Source organism: Orussus abietinus, unplaced genomic scaffold (genome assembly GCF_000612105.2).
Source record: "Orussus abietinus isolate OABI.00-Male unplaced genomic scaffold, Oabi_2.0 scaffold119, whole genome shotgun sequence".
NCBI lineage: Eukaryota > Metazoa > Arthropoda > Insecta > Hymenoptera > Orussidae > Orussus > Orussus abietinus.
Window position 1 is genome coordinate 37,997 of NW_019394337.1, and position 27,220 is coordinate 65,216.

Here is a 27,220-nt window from a genome sequence, read left to right on the forward strand (position 1 = left end):
TAAATCGAGGGGTTATTCACTCTGGATATCACGGATTTTAATGTTCGAAATCCCGTGAAAATCAGCTGGAAATCACCAAAATATTACTCGTCACCGAATCGCATTATTGTTTACAATATGAAATCAAAGGCGATCGGTTCTCAACGAAGGAAATAGTTTTCACTGATTTCCGAGGGAATAGCCTCTCATTGGAAATAAATGATAAGTTGGAAATTTTCTGGAGTTTTACATCGATCTCTTTATACTTATCGTAAAGAAACAGCACATTAAATATGCCGTTTATTACAATATCCGATATAATTCGGCCCAGCTGTCGGTATAAATCCCAACGTCGGCAACGTAGGTATTTAGAAGAATATTTTTTACCGACATCGATCGAATTTCTCGGCGTATTTCACTTTGCCTTAACAACATGAAGAGGTTATAATAAGCAGGGGAAAATAGAAGGTTCATCTGGGAGCTGTAACCAGATTTATAGGAAGATTTTGCACGTTGCAAGATTACTCCAAACTTGTCTATGCGATTGCAGAAACAATTATTTAGCGTCATTAGTTTCGACAGGGCCGCCAGGTATCCAGACTTCTCGTAGGCGATTTGCATATAAGACCCGTGTCTATTCCTTACGTTTAAGTTACAATGATCCTACCCCTTCCGGAAGAAGAGGAAAAAGGGACGCGATGATCAAGAAACTACCCTTTTGAACATCAAATGATATTTTACTATTTAAAATAGAAACGTACGAGATGCTCAAGCCACGTCGATACACCGGTTCTCGTAAGATCACCGAAGTTAAGGTGAAGTGAAATCATTCAAATCAGTCGATTCGAATACAACACTTTTTTTTAAGGGTATTAGACCAAACNTCTGGAGTTTTACTTCAATTTCTTTGTAATTATTGTACGAAAACGACAGGTGGAGTATGCCATTTGGTAAAATATCCAATATAATTCGACCCAGCTGTCAATATAAAAACGAACGTCGGCAACGTAGGCATTTAGAAAAATCTTCTTTATCGACGTTGATTAAGTTCCTCGACGTGTTTCACTTCACCTTAAAGCGACGTCGGGCGCGGTCGCTTTTTGGATGGGTTAACCATCAAGGATGGGCATCGCGTAGCGTTGGCGAAAAAACAGTGGTACTTAGCCTTTAGTAAAAAGGGCCAAAATCCAAAACAAACGTACGAAAACCCTGCCAGGAACACAAGTATAATGTAAGTAATCATAAAAGTCGAGTTTTTGTCGACGGAAAATTTCCAAATGGACGTACACGACTATGCACTATGTTGGAACATCTCGTTCCTTGTAGTTACATCGACAAATGGTGAAGTAACCCTTCCTATGTTCTTTTTACTCTGAAACGCTGGCTCCCAAGGTTATTCCGTATGTTGCCTTGCATTAGAGTTACGATTCCCACAATTCTGGTTTTCTCGGCCATTCTTTTTTCTCCGCGTGGCTCAGGAAGCTGACGTGGTCCATTTCATTTCAGAAACGGAAGTGCAGAAAGCAGCGCTTCGGGCTCGAGGACGAGCTTGACGACAACGCAAGAAGAAGCGAGTCCTGCGACATCGTGGCGTTACCGTCGACGAGCATCGACCTACAACGAGACACATTTGCAGCGTGCCAATTTAATGTCGCCGAAGATGCCTAGAAAACGATCATTCAGCTTCCATGATCAAACTACCTTCCGAAGACCTTCGTCTAGAAAAGGCTCCACCGTGGACGAGACCAAGGAGGCCACCCTGACCCTTCCATCTCCTTGCTCGTGTTCATATTTTGGAGAATCCTTACGGAAGCCGTTGCACTCCGCCACCGAGATGGCCATTGTGCCTTTGGACTCGACAAGGTTTGTAGACAAAGACTTGGATAATAGTGACCTGGAACCCGATTCTCGAGTTCATGGGACCAACTTTCGCCTGCGGAATTAATAGTTTCACGTACGACTTTCAAATGTTGACCAATGGCGCCACATCGCAGCAATACCAAATTTTTTATGCGAATCTATTCGTACGTAAAAGAAATCCGGATGAACTCAAAAATCGGATCTCAGGTTGGTTCCATGACAAAAAAAACGACGATAAAATATCTGTTGAAAAATGACCCGCGTGACGAAATATCCATGCAACGAATCATCTAGGGACAAAATATCCAACGGCGATATATCCATTAAATAACGCACAAATTGACGAATCACGGGAGCCCTGTCTCCCAAATTTCGGTAATACTTCTTCGTATATTTCCAATATTTATTCTTTTGTCCTGACAGACTTTGTTTACGCGATTTTCATTCGCGCGGAACGAATCCACGTGGAACGGATACCCCGCGTAAATTGGGAAACTTATAACCCCGATCTTCTCTACATTTTCTCGTGAGATAATAATTCGTGTTCCTCCTGAACAGGTCAAAGACGGTGGAGCCGAAATCTTACGACGGAGCTAATTCCATGGTGACATGGAGAAGCGGTCGCAGAGGGTCCACCATAGGAAGCACGAGGACGACTCTGGCGCCCTCGAGGACCACCCCATTGAGGAGGGCAGCAACAATGAGAGCTCACAACGGAGCCGCAACCCTAACCTCGAAGAGCAATTCCTCGTCTCCTTGTCTGTTGAGATACTCCGGACCAGTTCGGACCCATCACTCTCGGACCAGCAGCGTCGTTTCGCGAAACAGCTCGAGACACGGCAGGATTATTCGTCTCGAACAGAAAGCTACGAAAGTCTTAGGAGTGGTCTTTTTCACATTTGTTATCCTGTGGGCGCCATTTTTCGTCCTAAACTTGGTACCCGCTCTCTGCCCCGACTGCGAAAAACGCATCGACAGAAAGATATTCGATCTGGTCACTTGGCTAGGATACGCCAGCTCAATGGTCAATCCCATCTTCTACACGATTTTCAACAAAGTCTTCAGGCAGGCCTTTAAGAAGGTTCTTCTTTGTAGATACAGGAATCCAACATGGCGGCCTGCCAGGTAGGCCTTGCCCCGACGACCTGGCGTCGTCGTCACCAGTATATAACGCTGAGAATCCTTCTAGATCAGGAAAATCGGGAGCGAGGGACTTTCTGGCTATCATTGGTGCCATTAAGGTGATACGAAAGGCGCTGAGAAATTTAATCGACGTCGATAAAGTTAAGTTCATCGGTACCCCTTGCGGTGATAGCGCCATTTTGAATACTCAAGAGGTTAGAGCCTCTCAATATATATAGGCGGACTCTTTCATATCACCTTAAAGTCCTTAAGGTGATACGAAGAGCGCTGAGAACTTTAATCGACGTCGATAAAATTCATCTATACCCTTTTTGCGATGGTAACGCAAGTTTGGATACTCAAGTGGTAACATAAGCTGGCGCGTCACGTTACGGACGATTATATTTACGTTTATGGCTGTTACCCTCTACGTTGAGAATCATACGAAATAAAACGTTCCATATGTCATTTCGGTAAAGTAATGACAAAGAGATTGATGTAAAACTGTCGAAATCTCGTGAATTCATGATTTTTGATACTCCATTGGACAAACGGCGCCATCTGTGACGTTTACTTGCAACTAAACTTGCTCTATAAACATGTGTTACCCCCGGGACAAGCCAGCATTCTCTTGCAACCATTAGTGACAATATTTTCCATACTTTCCCATCTGACTGTGTAATAGTTCATTTTTATAGTATTCTAAATTAATGGAGCTAGGTCCTGAAACTCTTCATTTTCGATTTTAGGCCTTCAAGAAGCGTAAAACATCAAAATTGTGCACTGACCACGCCATGCTGGTTCTAGTTCGTGATAAATCAATTTTTGATGCAAAATAAATTTCATGAGTTTCAGGACCTCCTTAGGGCCTCCATGTTCAGATGGTAAAATTTTCAACGAATCGATACACCCAATTCGAAGAATACTTTCACAAGCGATTTGACCTCTCAGATATATATTGGCTGACTTTTTCATTTCACCTTAAGGTGATGCGAAAGTGGGGTCAAAGAGTTTATGAAACTTTTCTCCGAACTGGGTGTACCGAATCGTTTAAAACTTGACAATGTGAACACGGATGCCATAAAGAAGGTCCTGACACTCCTAAAATTACATTTCTTATACAAAATTAAAAAAATATGTAAACCAATTTTCACAAAATTGAAATTTCATGGATGTCAGGACCTTTCTTACAGCCTCCATATTCACATTGTCAAGTTTGAAAGGATTCAGTACCCTCAGTTCGGAGAAGAGTTTCACGGACGATTTCATCTCTGATATATATAGGCGGAATCTTTCGTATCACCTTAATGAGCTAGCTTGTAATATCTGAAATACTAGGACTTCATTGTCATTAACTTTACTTGATTTTCTAGAGACCTGTTCAGCACGTTTTTTGCTGTAATTTTGTTACGGATCTCGAACCGAATGGTCCTTTCAGTACAATGACCATGAAATAGCAATTGAAAGAGGTAGATAAAGTCAATTTCAATCCTCTCATCCCATAAAAATTGCTTGACAGCTGAAATGTCTTCTTCGACATAACGAATGACCTTTTGCAGTATCTATATCCACGACGCTACCACAAATCTTTTATACGAAACCTCCAGAACAAATAAGAAATATAAGAGGATTTAGTTCATCGTTCAGTTAAACCATTTTCATTGCTTTAGTTGTTAAGGGGATGTGAATGTGGCATCCGAAGAATCGACCGTTCATGAAACTTTTCTCCGGACTGGATGTGCTAAATCGTTTCAAACTTCACAACGTGAATGTGGAGGCTACGAAGAAGGTCCTGAACCTTATGAAATTTCATTCTTTTACAAACAATTTAAAATATATATAAACAAATGTTTAAAAAATTGAAATTTCATGGGGGTCGGAACCTTTCTTACAGCCTCCATATTCACATTCTCGTGTTCACAAACAATTCGGTCCCCTCGGAGAAAGTTTCATAAATGAGGCCTCTTTGACGCCACGTTCACCTCACCTTAATGAACTTCGATGTCATCTTATCGAACCGGCAAAGGCAAAGTGTTGTCACGCAAACACTAAACGTCAACTGGACGTCACGATGACAGGTCATAAGGGAAGAAAATGGCCGCTTCGGTGCCCCTAGGTGCGTTAATGCCTCTAATTGCATCAATAGAAGACCACGTCCAACTAACTTCATCGAAAGTTCAATCGATGAACTTTAGACTACATGTTGATCACATGTTTTAATGTGATATTAGGCTAGAAAGAGCACTTTCGATTGTCACTAATCGGAGCTATGCAAACATTACCCATTCTTTTCGAACGTATAAATGGGATGTACGGATATACGTTTGTACGCCATTTTGTATAGCGATAAATCCAACCTGGAAAATGAATCTTACGGATGTCGGCTGAAAAAAAAAAAGTCGCTTCTTCAAATCAAGCTTGATTTATTCGAGGGGCCCGCTTATTACGCGGATCTCCATGTATGAATTAGGAAAGTCCACTTCCGACGGTATTAAGGTGTTATGAAACTGCCATATTTGTGTATAAAAAAATAAAAAATATTTATAAAACTCTCCTGCAAACTGGGTGCACCGATTAATTTTAAACTTCAGGGGGTGATTATGGAGGCCCTAATGAAAACGCGCTGCTCGTGATATTTCATTTAAAAGAAAAAATGTATTCTTGGATCTAGTTTGAGATAAATAAAAAAACCGTTTTTATTAAAAATGAAATTTCACGAGGTCACGTTGTTCCTTAGGGTCAGCCAGTTTGGAGAAACGTTTTATAAATGTTTTGACGTTTTATATGTATAGAATGACCCTTTCATCCCACCTTAAAGTACATTTACTTCGACGAACGCTAATTTCATTCAAAAGAGTTCCAAATAAAAATCATGTTTCTATATAACGATAATTTTTCAAGAAGAATATCGTTTAATTACTAACTAGAAGACGTTTGCGAACAATAGCGCAATACATGCAAAAACGACGTACCGGGCATTTATGTCTTCTTTGGCGTGGCTACTAACAATTTACGGAAATGCGTAAAACTCTAATTGGATACTTTCGTTCTCGACTCGACTACGTCTGGAACAACTGTCATGTAAATGAGTAATATATAAAAGAAGCGTGTAGATGTCGGACAGATATAGTTGAGAGATCTCTAAGTTGCATGAGAAGTATGCTTTAGCAAATGCAGGTAGAAGAAAAATGGCGATTACTTTCCCTAATGAATATATGTTTAGTAAATTGACATTAATTTGTTCCCTAGTAGCACAAAATATTTCTCTTATATTTTCTACATATTTAACGAATACCTTACATTTGAAATATCTGCAAAATATTTACTTTAGAATTTTATTTTTANTATTATGTTTATAAATTAAAAAACACAATTTCAATACGCGTTTCTAAGTTATTAAAATTGAATATGTCGTTGAGAATTTCAAGAAATATTTTGGATGTTTTAAAATAAAATCTACGATACGTCTTAAAAAATCTGTCGCTTGAGACATTTAGCAAAGATCACAGCAAAATATTTAGGAATTATTCTGTGCTACCAGGGTTGACTAACTTTTTAGCCCTGCTCTGAACTTTTCCTGCCACTGGAAATAATAAAGAATAGAAGAGAAAATCTTTGGTGGGGTCAATTTTCAAAAATTCTGCAACATTTATGACTGGATCCAAACGTCTTTTTAACTTCATATCGCGGTCAGATTTTTGACGCACGGACAATCAATGTAAATTTTAGTGCGTGGTCTTTCATTGGATCGTTGTAAATAACTGCAGACGTTTTGAAAAGTTATAAAGCATCCTACGGCGACGTATAAAAGTTCATATTAGAAACTGAAGAATGTTTGTAAGATGTGTTAAAGTTAATAAAACCTGATATTAATAAGTTTGGTCAGCAATTATTTCTCCCCTTTATAAAAAAATTCGAACGCAGGTACCCGTTCCTATGGAAGGAATATTCTCTTATTTATATCAAAGGAAAGTCTCTATTAAGACTGCCAATAAGCTGCATTTCCTTAAGGTGAAGTGAAACCCCCTTCAAATCAGTCGATTCGAATACAACACTTTTTTTTAAGAGTATTAGACCAAACTGTCCGAAACTTTGACACATCGCTCCTGATCATCATGGAATTGTCCTGACACATTCAAAATTTGGATTTTTCAAAAGAATTTTTTAACTCAGTCCAGACCAGAACCAAAATGGCGTCGAGTTCTCATATTTCGATCAATATACAATTATCGAAGGCTCTGATACGAGGAACGAAAGGGTCAGGACAATTTTACGACAATTTAGAGCACTCTGGTAATCGATAAACTCGCATTTGAACGGGACAAAGGCAAAAAAAGTGTCGTATGCGCTTCTATGCTAAAACGATGAGAATACGAGGTCTCGGAGTGAAAATTTAATTGACCTGAAAATCACAGATGGTGCGGGGTGTCCCTCTGCAGTCAATTAGGGCCCCAGAAAGCACGAATCCAGAGGATTTCTTGAGTTTTACTTCGATTTCTTGATATTTATTGTCCGAAAACGTCAGGTGAAGTATGCCATTTGGTACAATATGGAATATAATTCGACCCAGCTGTCAATATATAAACGAACGTCGGCAACGTAGGCATTTAGAATAAATCTTCTTTATCAGCGTCGATTAAGTTCCTCGACGTGTTTCACTTCACCTTAATCCAATACCCTTAAAAAAGTGTCTTATTCGAGTCGGCTGATTTGAGAGGGTTTCACTTCGTCTTAACCAAGGACTACATTTGGCATAAACCTCGACCCTCGTACTGTTTTCGAGGCATAAACTGGTCTCGGTGGAGCATTTTTCCAGTTTAAAGGCCGTCATTATGCAGCAGCTAATACGGTGTTTGTAGGGAGTACTTCTCGAATGACGTCCCATGCACCGAGTCGTTATCACGGAAATGACCGCCGAGATCGCGGAAAGATCTCAAAGCGGATTCGGACCGAAGTCCCGGACATTGTTGAAAGTGGCTTCTGCCCTCCCGGAGCAAGGGTGGAAATTTTCGCGGGAAGCTTGTCGCTCATAAACTCTCCGGAATTGAACGGGAACGTCGTTTTAACGGTGGGCTGTTACCCGTCTTGCCGAATGTCAGCGTTTATTCCTCGTTTAACGTGGCGCCAGAATTCACCGTTGGCGGAACTCAACGACGAGTTTACAGGCGAGCGGTTGCGTAACAATTACGACTACGCGTACGCCCGCTCTTGTTGGCTCCCTCGAATATACTTCGATCGTCCTGGAAGCCTTCCTAAACTTGCCTAAGGTGTCGAGAGGACGTTCACTCCGCAGATTGTGGATTTTCAAGCTTGAAATTATGGGGGAAATCGTTGGAAATCACCAAAGTACTGTCACAATTTTAAGGCCAAACGTTCCTCGTTACCGAATCTCATTGTTGCTGATCATGTGAAATCGAAAGCAATTAGCTCTCAAAGAAGGAAATCATGGATTTTAGCGCTCGGGAAATTGCCGACACGTTCTCATTATTTTAAGGCAAAATTTTCGCATCGTTGCTTATCGTATGATCATGAAATCAAAGGCAATCGGTTCTCAAAGAAGGAAATCCGAGGGGATGTTCACTCAGGATTAAAGTTCGAAATCATGTGAAAATCGCAAGCAGAAATCGCTAGAAATCATGAAACACTGTCACAATTTTAAGGGGATGCGAAAGTTCAACTAAAGATTAATTATCCATTATGGGACACCCTGCGTATAAAACGTCATAATATTTATAACCTTTTTCTCCAAACTGGAAGCACCGAATCATCGTAAACTTCAGCATGTGATAATGGAGGCCTTAAGGAAGAACGAGAGTTTTTACTTCACCGTAAGTTCAAGTTCAATACGGATAAAATGGTAATGGCTCGTAACATGACGATCCATCCACTAAACGCAACGACTTCCTGCGGACACGTGTTACGATCACGAATCCACCTATGACCACTAAACGGATGCATAAAAGTCAACGACCGTCCCATGGCGCAGAGAATACAAAGGATCCCGCAACAGTCGTATGGTGCCTACTTTCCGGTGAATTTGACTTTACCTGCCGCATATTGTTGTACCGGTTGGAAGTCAATCGGAGAGAAGCTTAAGGTGAAGTGAAACACGTCGAGGAACTTGATCGACGTCGGTAAAAAAGATTCTTCTAAATACCTACGTTGCCAACGTCCGGTTTTATATCGACAGCTGGGTGGAATTATATTGGGTATTGTCTTAAATGGCGTATTCCACTTGTCGTTATCGTACAATAATTATAAGGAAATCGAAGTACAACTCGAGAAATCCTTTGGATTCATGGTTTCCGAGGCCCCATTTGACTGCGGAGGGACCCCCTGCGCCATCTCTATGATTTGCGTGTCAACTAAATTTTTACTCCGAGACCTGGTATTCCAATTGTGTTAGCGTAGCAGCGCATAAGACACATTTTTGCCTTTATCCCGCTCGAATGCGAGTTTCTCGATTACCAGAGTGTTGTAAATTCTCGTACAATTATCCTGACCCTTTCGTTTCTCATATCGGAGCCTTCAATAATTGTATATCGATCGAAATATGAGAGCTCGACGCCATTTTGGTTCTGGTCCGGGCTAAGCTAAATAATTCTTTTGAAAAATCCTAATTTCGAAAGTGTCAGGATAATTCCTAGGTGCTCACGTCATGTGTTATGTGTAGGTAGTCATGTGTCAAGGTTTCAGACGGCTCGAACCAATACCCTTAAAAAAAAAGTGCCTTATTCGAGTCGACTGATTTTGGAGGGGTTACTTCACCTTAAACGAGGACGTGATTATGCACGTAATTATGGAAGCCCTAATGGCTCGTGCCCACGTGCAAGTAAAACTTGTGCGAGCCGCTCGCAGAGGGTTGTTGCCATCGTGTAAACCGTTTTACAAGTGAACTCGCGCGAGCTCGTGTACCCGCCTGCTTGCAGAAGTTGAAGTTGCGCAAGTCGATTTCGAATCGATCCCGAAATTCTTGCTGCAAGTCGCGAGCGGATTCGCATGTGTTTTGGATGTTTCGTTGTATGACCCTTTCAATTCCGAATATCTCACCCTCGAGCAAAATTGCAGCAAAATTGCAGCAAGTTTGTGAGTACCGTGCACCCGCCAAAGCAAGTCCCTCTCGCAAGTCGTCTTGCAAGAAATTGCTAAAGCGACTTGCCGCAAGTTTATTGGGAGGGTACCCGCAAATGCAAGTTGCTCCAGCAAGAAGTGTCGCAAATTATTTGCCCGTGGACACGAGCCGTAAGGAGGAGCGCAATGCTCGTGAAATTTGATTTTCCGAAAACAAAACTTTTTTTATTTATCCTAGCTAGAACCAAGATCACATTTTTTCGAGAAAAATGAAGTTTTATGAACGTCGCGTTCTTCCTTAGGACCTCCATAATCATGTGTTAAAATTTCAGGGGATCCGGTGCATCCAGTTTAGGGAAAAGTTTTATAAATATTTTGACGTTTTACATATATATGTAGCTAAATCAATGATCGCGGGTCTCTGATTCGAAACTCTGAATACCGTTCGATGCTGGATGTTCTAGTATTCAAATTCCGGTTTAAAAGGCTCGCAATTGAAAATCTGGAAGCGCTTCGGAATGACGGGTCTAATTTAGAAAATAACTCACCTGAACAGAAGGAATCCCAGTCCCGTAACGGCTGCTCGGCGAACGTCATCATTCACATCGGATACCTGGAGAAAAAATGATACAAAAACAATTATTAACGCCAGATTTAAGTATAAACGGAAATAGAGCACCATTGCTTTCACTACGTTAAGTGAATGCGAAAGTGCCATCCGAAAAGTCAATCGTTCGTGAAACTTTTCTCCGCCCTGGGTGTCCCGAATCGATTTCAATTTTATAATAAAAATATGGAGGCTATAAGGAAGGTCATGACCCCCATAAAATTTCACTTTCTACAAACAAATTTTTGAAAAATTGAAATTTTATGGGGGTCAGGATCTTCCTTATAGCCACCATATTCACGTTGTAAAGTTTAAAACGATGTGGTACCCTGCATTCGGTGAAAAGTTTCATAAACGAGACCTCCTTGACGCCACTTTCGCATGCACTTCAATGCACTTCCGATGCTCTTTGATGCACTTCACCTTAAGGCGATGCGCATCGCCTATATAAAAACTCCGAATGACGCGTATTTGTCTTTGGTTCTTTTATTGCAACATACCCGAAACAAAATGTGCTGACATTTGGCGAAAAGAATTCAGCTAGGACTTTAATGGAACGAATGTTCTACTATATATGACAAAAATAGTTGATTTTAGTTTTTTGTGGAAAGAAAGTGATGATAATTCTGCTGGGATTTCAATGGTACGAAAGTTCTACTATATTTAGCAAAGACTGATTTTAGTTCTACATGAGAGAAAAGCGATTTCAACTATTTTTTAAATAAACTGAGTAAAGATAAATGTATTTGGCTAAGTTTATGTACATCGACGGTTTGTTTCGAAACGATCTCTTAAGAAGATCTGAAGATTTCCGCTATGCAGAAAATGTGAAACTTACGGCCACATGAAGAAGCTTCCGAATCGCCTCGTTCTTTCCCGTCCCGCAATAAGCCATCGCTAACGTGTACATCCCACTCCTTCTCAGGATAGGATCCTTGTCGGCACTAAGGGATGTCACCAAAGGATCGGCTTCTTCCAGACGACCGTACATGGTGAATGCGATTCCGACAGCCAGACCGCGTAGAATCTTTTCATGCTGAGTTTCTTGGGCGTACTGAAATCAAAAATGGCGACCATGAAAACACGGGTCATTCGTGTACAGGTATGGTGCACAGTCGTCGACAAATTTCTTGGATACACTGTAGCTATGCTCAATATTTTAGATTCAACTGTAAGAAATTAATAATTCGTCAGTGAGTTTTCGGGAAAAGAAAATAGACTTTCTTTCTTCCTCTGAAATATTAGGTTGAGGAATAAGTTCCCGTTTTAATTACGTTACGTTACGTTAAAAACGGCGGGACCTTATTCCTCAACTTAATAGTTCTCAACGAGGAATTTGTCTGCAGTAGCAGAAAGGGGGTATTCAAAAGAATCTGTTTTATCGACGTCGATTAAATCTCTCAACGGGTTTCACTTCACTTTAAAAAAAAAAGAAATGAAAAGCCAATCCAAGAGAAGCGAATCGAACTACGTTGTAAAACCGTTCACCACTCCAAATCCTAAAAGTCAATAAGAATTAGAATTAGAAGTAAAACAAAGTACAAGAACGTAGACCCTACGTGCACAGAATAATTTCTAAATATTTATTTCTAATCTTTGCCAAGTATCTCAAGGGACAGATTTTTTAAGATGTCTCGTAGATTTCGTTCGAAGATATCTAAAATATTTGTTGAAAATCTCAATGACATTTATAAACGTATATCGAAATTATATTTTCTAATTTATAAACACATAATAAAAATACATACATTACAATTATTGTCGGACACTTTGTTTCACATAAAATAAGGCGACAAATGTCTTGAATATTTTCGTTCTGCTATTTCATTACGGAAGCAAAACCGAGTGATATTGATTTTAAATATTTTTGAAACTAATATAACGTATTCGACAGATAATATTAAAAAAAACACTTGCATTAAAATGAAACGAAACGTTTTGTACATCTGTTAGAAAAGTCTAACGAAAACAATATTCTAAAGTAAATGTCTGCTAAATATTTACAATATGCACGATATTCGTTAGATATGTAGAAAATATAAGAGAAATATTTTGTGCTACTAGGCGATAACCGTAGAATTGAAATCTAATAACAGTAGGTTAACCTTCGAGAAGAAACAGAGTACCGACAAGAGGAGCAGAAAGTTTGCGCGAATGGCAACAACGTACAGGTAAGTAAGAACTAAGGACGAAGCGAAACAAACATCATTGGACTTCCGAAACTCGAGCTTCAGGCGACAGTTTCGAAAATCCAACCGACCGGATACGAAGTGAGAACATGAACGACCAAGCCACGCAAACGGAGGAGAACCCAGAAGGGAACGTAAAAATAAGTCAACCCTTCCAGCCCTGCATCCCCCTTAGGGACAGATCAAGACCACGGAGAACGGTACAGGTAAAGCGAAGCGCAATTCACTTGGAAATCAGTGAAAACGATTTCCTTCTTTCAGGACCGATTGCCTTTGAATGCCATTCGGTAACAAGGGGCGTCCGGTCTTAAAATTCTTTTTTTTTTTTGGTCATTTCCAACGATTTACATTGATTTACACTGATTTCTGATTGCGATTTCCACATGATCTCGACGTTAAGGTGACACGAAATTCTATATATCAAAAGATGAAAATATATATCAAACTTTTCTCCAAACCGACCCTAGTAGCACAAAATATTTGTCCTATATTTTCTACATATTTAACGAATATCGTACATTTTGTATATATTTAGCAGACATTTGAAATATTTGCAAAACATATTATCTCTATATTTATATAATATTAGCTGCATGTGTTTTCATAATATTTTCCTTCCGGATATACAAAACGTTTCGTTTCATATTAATACAAGTATTTTTTAAATATTATATCCCGAATACATTATAAACGTTTTAGAAATATTTAAAATCAAAATCACACGTTTTGCTCCCATAATGAAATTTCTCGTTTTTTTTTATACCAAATGAAGTGTCCGATAACAGTCGTGAAGTAAAAAATGTATTTTTATTCATAGTTAATAGGTTAAAAAATTCATTATTCATAGTTCATAGATTAAAGAATATAATTTCTATATATGTTTTGTAAATTATTGAAACTAAATATGTCATGAAGATTTTCAACAAATATTTCGAATAACTTCGAATGAGATCTACAAGAAATCTTAAAAAATCTGTCGCTTGAGATATTTAGCAAAGATTAGAAAGAAATATTTAGAAATAATTCTATGCTACTAGGAAAGGGCACCGAATCGTTTGAAACCTCAGCACGTGATCATGAAGGCCCTAAGGAAGAACGCATTGCTCATGAAATTTGATTTAAACAAAAAATTGTATATTTATTCCAGACTGGAACCAAGGACATACTTTTTTTATTTAAAAATCAAATTTCACGAGCATCGCGTTCTTCCTAAGGGCCTCCGTAATCATGTGCTGAAGTTTCAAATAATTCGATGCACCGAGTTTGGAGAAAAATTTAATAAATATTTCAACGTTTTGTATATATAGAATGTCCCTTCCACATCACATTAAGGGGATATGAAAGTGACATCCGAACGGTCAATCGTTCATAAAACTTTACTCCGAACTGGATGTATCGAATCGTTTCAAACTTTACAACGTGAACGCGGAAGCTATAAGGAAGGTCCTAACTCTCATGAAATTTCATTTTTTATAAGATTTAAAAAAATACCTATAAAGAAATTTAAAAAAAAACTGAAACTTTATGAATTTTAGGACCTTTCTTATACCCTTCCTATTTATACTATAAAGTTTGAATCGATTCAGTACCCCCACTTTGGAGAAAAGTTTCATGAACGAGAACTCTTTGACGCCACTTTCACATCACCTTAAGGGGTTATATGCAGGTGTCATAGGGGAAATCCAAGAATTCTTTTCATAACTAAAATGCATTTTTTAATCGAAAACAGAAATTGCCTTCATAGTACAATTATTGAACTTAATATATAATTCTCTTTTCTCAAAATATATTAACAAATTAGCGAGGTACTGCAATTCTTCGAAAAAGTTTTTTTTTTGTGGTGACCACGATATTGCAAAAAGTATTTCACCGATCGAATTCGAATTTTTACGGCTCATTCTACACATGGAAGACTGCCGAATGAACGATGGATTTTTCGAAATTCCGATTTTTACCAAAATGGTAGGGGTTTTACTGAAAAATCACATTTTTCTTTTTCCTTAATAAATCAACAAGTTTTCATAGAACAAAAATCCTTCGTTCTTTCGGCAGTCCTTCATGTGTAGAACGAGCCCTAAAAATTTGAAGCCGATCGGTGAAATACTTTTTGAGATATCGTGGTCACCGCAAAAAAAAATTGTTCGGAGACTTACTATACCACGCCAATTTTTTTAATATATCTTGAGAAAAAAAAAAGTATATATTAAGTTCAATAATTGTACTATAAAATCACGCTCCGTTTTCGATTAAAAAATGCATTTTCGTGATGAAAAGAAATTCTTGATTTTCGCCTACGACCCCGTAACCCTTTCAGCGCTAAGCCCTTTTGGCGTATGGGCGATTTTCATCAGGGCGTGCAAGCAATATTGGACCAAACGACGGACGCACTTATGGGCCTATAGCGCTGAAAGAGTTAAAATCCATGCTTTCCCGAGACCCCCTCGCGAAAAAGCATACGGCCACCCTACTGACGCGTCCCATCAACTTCTTAGACGAGAAAAAAGCACAGCCAGGTGGAGGAAGGGTACCTGAACTTCGGCCAAATGGAGGAGGAAGTGAATACAACCGTCCAAAAGATCTTGGAAGAACGGCAAACCATCGACACGTCCGTAAACACCAATGCGCCAAAGAAAACCCGTCGAATATACATCAAGTTCATGCCGAAGGAGGTGAAACCACGAATCATGCCCATCGTAACCAGACCGATCATCGGCCTGAAGTCATGGACGACCCACAGGCCAATTGCAAACCCGGAAACTGACAACAAGACAGAAAAAACGACGGACCTTAGCATCGTTCATACGACGGTACGGTCATACCATCGCACGCTTGTTAAAGCTCCACAATAAAGAAGCAATATGAGTGTAGTCTTGTAAAAAATGAAACGCTTATTGAAGACACCTTGAAAATTGCGCAACAAGGGGGACGAAAGAAGTCAAATTTGCGATTCTTTCCGCGGGAGATGCTTAAGTTATAATCAGGGGTTCTGCGGTGACGCGTCATTCGAGGTTCTTTACGTACGTAATGTCCACCCTATTTACCATTAGTAAGATTTGTTTTATTTAATCCGTTGGATGACGCGCCTAAATCCCGCTATTAGGCCGGTATCAGGGTCTCCCGCTTTTGCGTTCTACTAGCTAAGACCGATTTTTTATCCAAATTTGTAAAATCTATAGTGCCTTCCGAGAGAACTTTGATCGAACCAATATTCCACTTCTTTTCCTAAGGACTCGAAATCTTGTACTCCCTCAACGACCCCTGTTCCTGACGAATCCCCAGCCTGAAGTTCCTGTCTTTTCCCTCCTTCCTTACAGATTTCTTCAACGTTCCTATTGGCTCTTCATATTCTTCTCCCACTTCATTTCTCCTCTCTACGAAGCAACAACAATTGTTCAAATCCGAGAAAACAAATTTTTACCAGACTCTCACCTGTAAGGACTACCAAGAAAAATAAAAGACTCCAAACTCGTTCTCGTACGCTCACTACTTGTGGATCCATTACACGTACAATACTTAAGGTGATATGAAAGGGTCATTCTATATATACGAAACATCAAAATATTTATAAAACTTTTCTCCAAACTGGATGCACCGAATCATTATACACTTCGGCATGCGATTATGTAGGCCCTAAGAAAAAACGTGGTGCGCACGAAACTTCATTTTTTATACAAAAATTGGTTTTATTTATTTCAGACTAGAATCAAAAATACATTTTTTTTTAATGAAATCTCATAAACACCACATTATTTCATACGGCCTTCATAATCACGTGCTAAGGTTTGAAATGATTCGATGTACTCAGTTTGGAGAATATATAATGACCCTTACATATCACCTTGAGTACTCAAAATGGCGTTGCCACCAAAAGAGGTACAAATGAATTTCAGTTTATCGACGTCGATTAAATTTCTCAGCACCTTTCATATCACCTTAATCTTCGGAATACTCGAATTCCTTCAAACTCGGCAGTACCGATCCACAGAAAAACGCCACCACCCAGACATTCTTACACGGACATAACGGACCCAAATATTGTCGGACAGCATCGAGACCTCGCACTGGGAGAAAACTAATCAAATTAATATTCTTATATTCAACCTGTTCGAATATTATTAACCGTTGCGAAAGGTGCCATTGATCATTAAACCTTTTTCCGGAAATATTTTTTGTTATTATTGACGTTTATTAAAATCTCTATGCTCGACCTGTCGATATTATCGCGTGTCTTACAATTAGCGTCAGTTAGGGATGAAAGAGTATGTTAGGTGCGATCGAGCGATCCGAATCATTTGCAAGAAAACACCGCCATCTATCGGTGTCGTCGAAACTAACTTGAACAAAGTTTTCGATAACGTTCGGGACAAATTGGAAGTTAATATAATACCGGTAATATCGTTGGAGTTACGAAAAGTAGAATAAATAACAACATCACGCAACGAGAGTCGACAATGTTTAAAAGGTAACCTAACAATTCCAAAATAGTAAAAACCTTGACCATAAATGTTGTTACCGTTCTCAGAAAATTCATAAAAAGAGGGATGAAAGAGTATCTTAGGTGCAATCGAGCGATCCGAATCATTTGCAAGAAAACACCGCCATCTATCGGTGTCGTCGAAACTAACTTGAACAAAGTTTTCGACAACGTTCGGGACAAATTGGAAGTTAATATAATACCGGTAATATTGTTGGAGTTACGAAAAGTAGAATAAATAACAACATCATGTAACGAGAGTCGACAATATTTAAAAGGTACCCTAACAATTCCAAAATAGTAAAAACCTTTACCATAAATGTTGTTACCGTTCTCAGAAAATTCATAAAAAGATAGTGGCAGGCTCAAGTATTACAAAATAGTTGCAGCTGCTAATGTATGGTAAATCAAACGATAAATTGCGTTCCTTTGACTAAAAATGGCTTTGAAATGACGTCAAATTGTTTCCCAGCGCTTTTTCTCTCAGCGTAAATATAAAAATACCGAACAACCGTCAACTGAGACGCCCTAGAAACTCCTAAGATCGACAAGTCGTCTTTTTGCGCGATTTTCTTATCGAAACGGACACTTTCCAGCCATGCAACTGCAAATAAGTAACGTGTAACTTTCGGAACGGTGCATTTAGGTATGACAGTTCTTTTGTTCATCCAATGCATCAAGAGCACGGCAACTATCGCTTTCTCGGACACAAAGAACACAGAAACGAATCATTAAAATCTGTACGCAATCAAGCATCCTATCGGAGCTTATCAGCGGAGATATAATTTATTCGATATCATCGCTGGTGCGTCGATTGTATCTGCCTTTCATATCTGTTCCTATAAAAATAGGGATAACCGTTTGGAAATCAGTGCCGTGAGAAACTAGCACAGCTCTAATAGTACAAACATGAGACTACTCTTGACAGCGTCTTTTCTCGTTCTCACATCAGGTTCGTATAACGCGCGATATCAAGATGTGACTAGACCCTAAGAGAAAAAGACCCGATAAACTGAATTTCACCTTGTTAAGGCCATTTTTCTTAAAGGAACGCAATTTATCGTTTGATTTACCATAAATTGGCGGCTGCACCTAGTTTTTCATAGTTGAACATTCTCCTGATTTTGTACGAATTTTGTAGGAACGGTAACTATATTTGCAGTAATATTTTTTACCACTTTGGAATAGTTAGGTTACCTTCTAAATATTGTCGACTCTCGTTGCATGATGTTATTTACTTTACTTTTCTTAATTGCAACAATATTACCGGTACAACCGTTTAATATTGCGGTTTGATTATATCGACTTCCAATTTGTCCCGAACGTTACCAAAAACTTTGTTCAAGTTAATTCCGACGGCGCCGATAGATGGCGAGGATTTCTTGCAAATTACGCGGATCGCTCGTTTGCATATAAAATACTCCTTCATCCCTAATTGACGCCAAGTCATGCGAGAATTTTAACAGGCCAAGCATAATAAGTGCAACAATATTACCGGTACAACCGTTTAATATTGCGGTTTGATTATATCAACTTTCAATTTATCCCGAACGTTACCAAAAACTTTGTTCGAGTTAATTCCGACGGCACCGATAGATGGCGAGGATTTTTTGCAAATTATGCGGATCGCTCGTTTGCATATAAAATACTCCTCCATCCCTAACTGACGCCAAGACATGCGAGAATTTTAACAGGCCAAGCATAATAAGTTTTGATAAACGTCAATAATCACACAAACATTTTTTAGAAAAAGATTTAATGATCAGCGGAACTATTCGCAACAGTTAATAATACTATCTGGGCATGTAGAATATAAGATGATATATCAAATACGTTAACAATAATAAAGTCAAATTTTCCTATATAAATAGTAAAACATGTTACTCTTCCCAGGAAAGTATAGTAAATGTGAAATAGTTAATTTTATATTTAAAGGTAAAAAATACTGTAACCGTTCCTAGACTTCCTAGTTCAGAACAAATGTTAATTTTACTATAATAAGTATCCGAGTCCTTTTTGAACTATGAAAAGTAGTTAAAAAGTAGTTAATCTACCTAGATTTTTCTCTCAGGATAGAAATACGACGCCGAGAGGGTATTCACTCAGGAAATCATGAATTTTAGTGCTCAAAATCACATGGAAATCAGGTAGAAATCTCGAGCAGGAAAGGCCGGGCATTGTTTGAGATCACCAAAACATTCCTACAATTTTAAAGTGAGATGAAAGGGTAATTCTATATTTATTAAACATTAAAATATTAAAAAACTTTTCTCCAAACTGGATGCACCGAATCGTTGGAAACTTCAGCGTGTGATTAATGAGGCCCTAAGGAAGAACGAGGTGCTCGTAAAATTTCATTTTTGATAACAAATTTTTTTGTTTATCCCAGACTAGATCCAAGAATACATTTTTTTTTTTTTTAATGAAATTTCACGAGCACCACTTAGGGCCTCCATAATCACATGCTGATCATCAAATGATTCGATGCACCCAGTTTAGAAAAAAGTTTTATAAATATTGTTACGTTTTATATATATAGAATGGCCCCTTTATATCACCTTATGGCTAGCTGTCATTTGTTATGAATCGCATCGTTGTTTATCATATGAAATCAAAGACAATCGATTCTCAACTAAGTAAGTCGTTTTCCCAGATTTCTGACTGAATAGCCCTTCGGACGACGCGAACTTAATTAAGGTAACATGAAAGGGTCATTCTATATATATCAACTCGTGAAAATGTTTATAAAGCTTTTCTCCAAACTGGGTGCACTGAATTATCTGAAACTTTAACAAGTGATTATGTAGGCCCTAAGGAAGAACGCGATTCTCGTGAAGTTTCATTTTTGGGGAAAAAAATATTTTTTTTTGGTGCATGTCCAAGATAAATACAACATTTTTTCGAGAAATGAAATTTTACAAGCATCGCGTTCTTCTTTAGGACGTCTATAATCTCGCGATGAAATTTCAAATGATTCGGTGCACCCAATTTGGAGAAAAATTTATAAATATTTTGATTTCTTGGTATGTATATATGACAATTTTATATCACCTTAAAGTGGTGTCAAAGAGTTCTCATTCATGAAACTTTCCTCCAATTGACTCAAACTTTACAACATAAATATGGAGGGTAGAAGGAAGGTCCGGAAACTTATGAAATTTCCATTTTTTTTAATTTTGTTCATAGATATTATTAAAGTTTGTTATAAAAACTGAAACGTCATGAGTGTTGGGACCTTCCTCGCAGCTTTCAAATTTACCTTGTAAGGTATGAAAGAATTCGGCACACCTGGTTCGGAGATAAGTTTCATGAACGAACAGATGCCACTTTCACATCCCCTTAATTCTAATAAATATCTCTGGCAGCTTTCAGGCAAGACCTTTCCCAGAGGGAATTAAATTATATGTATTATCCCGACGAAAGAGGGATTCCTCATATAATAGATCTGAAGCAGACAGTTCCTAATGAAGCTCTCAGAACGATCAGAAATAGTGCCGAGAGTGTCGTCTTCAAGCTCTATACACCGTAAGTCCATTTTCTTTTGTTATATATATTATAGCCTGATGTATCGGATAATCAGGTATGTTGGGAAGAGGCAGGTAAAGTATATTATAATTCTACGAGTCTCAATTATTACGCATTTTCAATTCTTTTTAAAGTGAAACTTCTTTAGCCACCGACTACGATTGGTGCAGTGTTCGTAAGATATTTAAGTCAACTAAAAAGTCCACAATATTTATATCTTATTTTAATTTTCAGCAGTCCATCGTTTCATTTTTGATTATGAAAAAGTTGACGTGACCGAATAATGAAATATTTTTAATTATCGACCTTCTGTTATCGGTTTGTGCTTTAGAAAAGTAATGATCATCTTTTTATTTTCCGATGCTAGGAAGTCTCACTTTTCACCAGAGAGTAAGTGCTATACCCTCTATTTTTAAACATTCCAAAATTAAACTTTATTTAAAACATAAGCATAAAGTGGAGAGGAAAAAGTTTATTGTGCAATTTAAAATATTCATTTGAAAAGAGATATGAAAATTAATTCAACATTCCGGTGGACTATAAGAATTTGATAATCATCGATAATGTTGGATGTCCCCCAACTGATTAACGGGTAAAATTCACAATTTTCCCAGTATTGCAATCTGATAATACATCGCGTGATAAGCACGCGTCAATTATAAAATTATGTCATTCAAGAAATCAGATTGTTGCTTCCTAGACCTGCAGGCAGATTTCTTAAGGTGAAGTGAAACCCCCCTCAAGTCTATCGACCCGAATAAGCCACTTTTTTTAAGGACATTGGGCCGAACTGTCTCAAACTTTGGCACATTACTTGAGAGCATTTAAGAATTATCCTGACACTTTCAAATTTGTATTTTCGGAAAATAATGTTTGACTTAGCATTAGTAAGGACAATTGTACAACAATTTAGAACACTCTGGTAATCGAGAAACTTGCATTTAAACGAGATAAAGGCAAAAAAGTGTCCTATGCGTTTCTGTACTAAAACGATGGTAACACGAGGTCTCGAAAACCATGAATTGAAGCCATTTAGTACAATACCCAATATAATTCGACATAGCTACCAATTAAACACAAACGGCAGCAACATAGGTATTTAGAAGAATCTTTTTTACCGACGTCGATCAAATTTGTCGACGTGTGTCCCTTCACCTTAAGGTGATGTAAAAGTGGCGTGAAAGAGGTCTGGTTTATGAAACTTTCCTCCGACCTGGACGTACCGAATTGTTTCAAACTTTACGACGTGAATACGAAGGCCATAAGGAAGGTCCTGATACCCATCAAATTTAAATTTTTTTAAAATTTGATTATAGATATTTTTAAAATGTATAAAAAATGAAATTTCATTGGCGTCAGGACCTACCTTGTAGCTTCCATATTCACGTCGTAAAGTTTGAAACAATGCGGTACACCTAGTTCGGAGAAAAGTTTCACATCCCCTTAATCCTGCAAATGGTAAACAATTAAAATTTAGCCAAAAAAAGTTGCTAATGATTTACGAAACGATATGTTCCATATGAGAAAGCTAAGACGAGAAATAATTAAAATTATGCATGTTTGCTTCATGAGCTGTTATTATATCAGCCTAGATCTAATCTTATGAAAATTTACCTCTGCTGAGAAAAAAACAAGTTAATTGCCTAATTGTAACCTTAAAAAAAAAACACTAAAGAAGCTATTGAAATTCCCGCGCAATTGCTAGAAGGCGATACGTTGTCGATCGGAGACTACCAGCGCCCTCCGGCGCGCATAGTAACTAAGAGACTCACTTCGTTTGGGACCGTCGACGCGTCGACACTCGTCCGCGTATACGATCACCTTTTCAATCGTCTAATCGGCACTAATAAAGCTTATATTTTGTGCATCGGTCGTGTGGGTTTTACTGGCGCCCACTATCCTCTCACAGAGGTTTTCAAAATACTGCCCGAGAGTAATATTAGTAATATTTTTATCCTGCTTTTCTTTTCAGAACAAGCCCAAACGACGGCCAAATATTAACGAAAGAAAATGTCCACAATTCCATGTTTGAACACACGTACCCTACAAGTTTTATTATCCACGGCTGGAAATCCAATGCAAATGAGAAAGTTGGTACATTGATTCGCGAGGGTACTGTATGTATATTAATACTATACATGTTTCGATGAATGTTTTTCACTTTGACCATCAACTGATCTCATTGGAAAATGTAATGAAGCATGAAAGAGGAGAATTATCCACTACCCACCAAACACGGTTCCATAACAATCATATAACCGTTACATAACGTTTGTAACAATGTTACCGAACGGTAGTAATTAGACGTTACATGATGTTAATGTATCTTTTGAACAACATTCATTATATATCATGTTATTCCAGTGTTATATAACTGTAACATAGGGTGCGTGGTGGGTTGGCTATTGATATCTCCTATAACCAGACTTTTTAAACTTACTTGTCATGAATTCATTATATCTATTGTTTTAAATATCGTGATGCATATCAAATTCACTAAAATGTATCTTCGAAATTCTGCATAAAACTTCATACACATTACTTATAATTACAGCTTATTTGGACGTCGGTAATTACAACGTAATTACAGTAGACTGGAGTTATATCGCCAGCATGTATTACATTTATGCAGTCAAAGGAATGACAATTGTAGCAGAACAGGTAGCTTTGATCATTGAAGATTTGGAATATTATGCCGGTCTAGACAAATCTACGGTTAAGATAATTGGCCATTCTTTGGGAGCACACATCGCCGGTCTCGCAGCTAGATCGTTGACGGGAAATTTAAAAGAAATTGTTGGTACGCAATACATTCATATATTATTTACCGGAATTAAGGGGATGTGAAAGGGGCATCTGAAGAGGCAATCGTTCATGAAACTTTTCTCCGATCTGGGTGGGCTGAATCGTTTCAAACTTTCCCACGTGAATGTGGAGGCTATAAGAAAGGTCCTGACCCTCGTGAAATTTCATTTTTTATAACAAATTTTTTAAATGTCTACGAACAAACTAAAAAAAATATTGAAATTCTATGAGTTTTAGGACCTTTCTTGTACCCTCCATATTTATATTGTAAAGTTTGAATCGATTCGGTACACCCAGTTTGGAGAAAAGTTTCATGAACGAGAACTCTTTAAAACCACTTTCACATCACCTTAAGGTGGCATGAAAGGGTCAGCAAGGTTCACGAGCATCACGATCTTCCTTAGGGCCTTCCTAATCACGTGCTGAAGGTTCAAATGATTTGGTGCACTTAGTTAGGAGAAAAGTTTTATAAATATTTTCACATTTTTATATATATAATTGACCCTTTCGTATCGCCTTAAACACCTCACCTATTCATTTTGTGATTTAACAACCGGATTGTTTTCCTAACAAGGGTTGGATCCTGCCTTACCGCTTATTACAGCGGATATAATGATTAACGCAAAAGACGGGGAGCATGTACAAATCATTCACACCGCTGGTGCACCTTTGGCGATATTTCAACCACTGGGTACTTCTGACTTTTATCCCAATGGTGGAAAATCCCAACCAGGATGTGGTATTGACTTTTTCAGTAAGTACAGTCTGCAAAGGGTCTACATTGTTTTTATGAGATTCGACGCGCCGCACCCCAGTCTACAAAATGTCAAAAAATTGATAACAATCAGGTCGGGTACAGGGGTCATTTTTGCCAAAATAATTTCATTGCCAAAAGGACGAGAGCTTAATCGTTACGTACAGTTCTGGCTGTCAATCTAAAATCCACATTTCTCTGAATCACCGATATCGGTGACGCTATAAAACAAACAATTTTACTCTGAGTTTCAGTAAATGTATTTTCGTTTAGAAGCGCCTATTTTCAATTCCGCAAAATGTTGAAAATTATTGGAGAAACGTAGAATGTTTAATGATTCTTAAACTGTATTTTGATTAAATTTTATTCAGTTGATTCAATTTCTCCCTTAAATCAAACAATTTACGACTTGAAATTAAAAGTAATCAATGACGAATAAATATTGTGTCAAACCGATGCAAGAATCAGTCCACTGATAAGTGACGCGTTTAGAGAGAAACATTAGATTTACTACAAATACAACAAATTCCACTTTCACTCGAGAATAATATTAATTCTTCCAAAGACTTTCATGTTTCGAAGCGAATCAACTATTCACTCTACGACGTTGATATACGAAACATCTAATGATAATGGATGATAAAGCTTGGTGAATCTAAGCTTAAAATGATTGAATATCGATTCAAAGGTGTTTTAATTTCATTCGATCAACCATACAACTTATTTCTTGATAACGAGTAAAAATCTATTTGTTGCAAGAATTCCCCCTTCTCCTAGAGAGTGACTTTTTTGCTAAGTGCACAACTGATAGAAATCTTCAGAATGTGACAGTTGCTTTTTGTCTCCTTGTTCATGGAATAACAATGACTGTAAAATTACAGCAAATTATATTTAACACAATGTTTTCAGGTACCTGCGCTCATTCCCGTGCGTACTATTATTTCGCTGAATCCATAAGAGATCCTACAGGATTTCATTCCATCGGCCAAAGATCCAGAACTAATTGCAAAAAATGTAATTATTATATTATTTCTCGTGTTATACGCGTTCGTATAAGCAGGCACCCGCTACTAAATGACATCTCTTTCCCGTTCATGTTGTTCATAATATTCCAAGCAGAATGCAACAACTATTCGTTTATTTCATAATATTTCAAGTGGCGTGCCAACAACTATTGATATGTTCCAGTCCCCCTTACTTAATTAAACTATCCAGAAAGTTATTGTAGTTTTTAACCTTCGATCAAACAGCAAAATCCGCGATAACTTTATTAACAACCTCTAATAATCATATTTTTTTCAGGTTCTCCAGAAAATTTAAACAAATGTATGTACACGAACATTGGAGGAGAAAGTAAAGAAGCGTCATCAAAGCTTTGTTCCCGATGTGCAAAGCTAGGCAACAATTGTAAGAAGAATATCTATGCTACTGCTTACATGGGTGGGTCTGAACTTGATCCAAAGTAAGTTCGCGAGTACACGAATCATACACCGAGAGAAAAATCTAGTTAAATTTACGATTTTTCAACAATTTTCATAGTTCAAATAGAACTCGGATACTTTTTACAGCAAAATTAACTACGTTTCTGAAATAGGAAATCTAGAAACGGTTACAATATTCTTTTACCTTTCTTAAGGAGTGAAATTAACTATTCTACGTTTACTATACTTTCCTAGGAAGAACGACGAAACTTTTTTCTATTTATACAGTAAAATTTCACTTTATTATTCTTAAAGTAACTGACATATCATCGTATACTTTACATGCCCAGGCAGATTATTAACCGTTGCGAATAGTTTCTTTGATCGTTAAATCTTATTCCAAAAATATTTTGTTGTAATTATTGACTTTTATTAAACTTATTATGCTCGACATGTCGCCATCTATCGGTGCAGTCGAAACTAACATGAACAAAGTTTTTGGTAACGTTCGGGATAAAATATAACTACTCCGAAATGGTAAAAAAAACCTTTACTATAAATATTGTTACCGTTCCTAGACAATTCGTACAAAAGCCAGGAGCAGGCTCAACTATTAAAAAATAGTTGCATTTACCAATTTGTGGTAAATCAAACGACAAAGTGCGTTCTTTTAACAAAAATGGCTTTAACAAGGTCAAATTGTTCAGTTTACCAGCTCTGTTTCTCTCAGTGGATGTGAATAAATTTTTTTCAACTCTTATTTCTTAAATTTCGTTAAATTGTAATCATAGAGATCGTATACTTTGTAGTGCAAGAGGCAGCTATGAATTACGAACAGCAAGTTCACCGCCGTTTGCTTTGAAACAAAACAACGTCTGAAATAACAAGAACCGATATTACGGAATCGAGAGACAACGTGTCGTAAACTAATAAGAGAAATTCAAAGCGGCTGTCACAATTCGCCGATGGACAAGTGACCGAAGAAAAGAAATGCCGACACGGTAACAGAGCATGCACCTCCAAGTTGATAGAAATCATGATTTCTAAATATTACAGTTACTTGAATAAACACCTCATTTGAAAGATTACATAAAACGAGTATTATTATAAAACTGTAGTAACTGGTTTCCGTTAGTGGAAAATATACGAGGGACAATTCCATTATTCCCATTTCATGAGCTATAGGATCATCTGCAGATATAGAATTTTTTCTTCATACTGATTTGTACATTCGAGTATTAAAAATATATACCCTGAGCGATCGAAAAGCGTCTAAAGTCTTGTTTCTGTTTAAGGATTACAATAATTAAGCTACGTTTAACACGTTTACCGTTTGTTTAGCAATACTTTCTGATGATTTTGAGCATGACAGGTTTTTGTACTTAAACCTTTATGAAATACGGATTATTGTAT

At 37.8% G+C, this 27,220-nt stretch overlaps 4 protein-coding genes across 6 annotated transcripts in view; 3 read left to right on the forward strand and 1 right to left on the reverse strand.

Moving 5' to 3' along the window:
* The window catches only part of LOC105697804 (glyoxylate reductase/hydroxypyruvate reductase), a 41,740-nt gene extending 37,889 nt beyond the window's left edge, over positions 1-3,851 (forward strand). For both annotated transcript variants that reach the window (XM_012421462.1, XM_012421463.1), the window contains exons 4-5: positions 1,486-1,842; positions 2,398-3,851. In XM_012421462.1, the coding sequence (XP_012276885.1) occupies positions 1,486-1,842; positions 2,398-2,968 (928 nt within the window). In that variant the 3' untranslated portion in view covers positions 2,969-3,851. The remainder of the gene's footprint in view (positions 1-1,485; positions 1,843-2,397) is intronic.
* The window catches only part of LOC105697803 (26S proteasome non-ATPase regulatory subunit 1), a 48,968-nt gene that overhangs the window by 15,027 nt on the left and 6,721 nt on the right, over positions 1-27,220 (reverse strand). The window contains exons 9-10 of the mRNA XM_012421459.1: positions 11,478-11,693; positions 10,581-10,645 (exon numbers count right to left, since the gene is read on the reverse strand). Coding sequence (XP_012276882.1) covers positions 10,581-10,645; positions 11,478-11,693 — 281 coding nt within the window. The remainder of the gene's footprint in view (positions 1-10,580; positions 10,646-11,477; positions 11,694-27,220) is intronic.
* Positions 12,394-15,983, forward strand: LOC105697806. Of its 2 annotated transcripts, none has more exons than XM_012421467.1 (2): positions 12,394-13,034; positions 15,321-15,983. In XM_012421467.1, exons 1-2 carry the CDS (start codon positions 12,918-12,920, stop codon positions 15,675-15,677), a joined length of 474 nt encoding a protein of 157 aa, XP_012276890.1. In that variant the 5' UTR covers positions 12,394-12,917; the 3' UTR covers positions 15,678-15,983. The 2 variants fall into 2 exon arrangements, with proteins under 2 accessions (XP_012276890.1, XP_012276891.1); XM_012421468.1 differs by having other exon boundaries at positions 12,394-13,028.
* On the forward strand, positions 18,209-26,867 carry LOC105697805 (phospholipase A1). Its single transcript, XM_012421466.1, has 8 exons — positions 18,209-18,254; positions 20,668-20,827; positions 22,800-22,939; positions 23,382-23,627; positions 24,207-24,386; positions 25,296-25,400; positions 25,689-25,848; positions 26,617-26,867. The coding sequence occupies exons 1-8, from the start codon at positions 18,212-18,214 to the stop codon at positions 26,684-26,686; spliced, it is 1,104 nt and encodes a 367-aa protein (XP_012276889.1). The 5' UTR covers positions 18,209-18,211; the 3' UTR covers positions 26,687-26,867.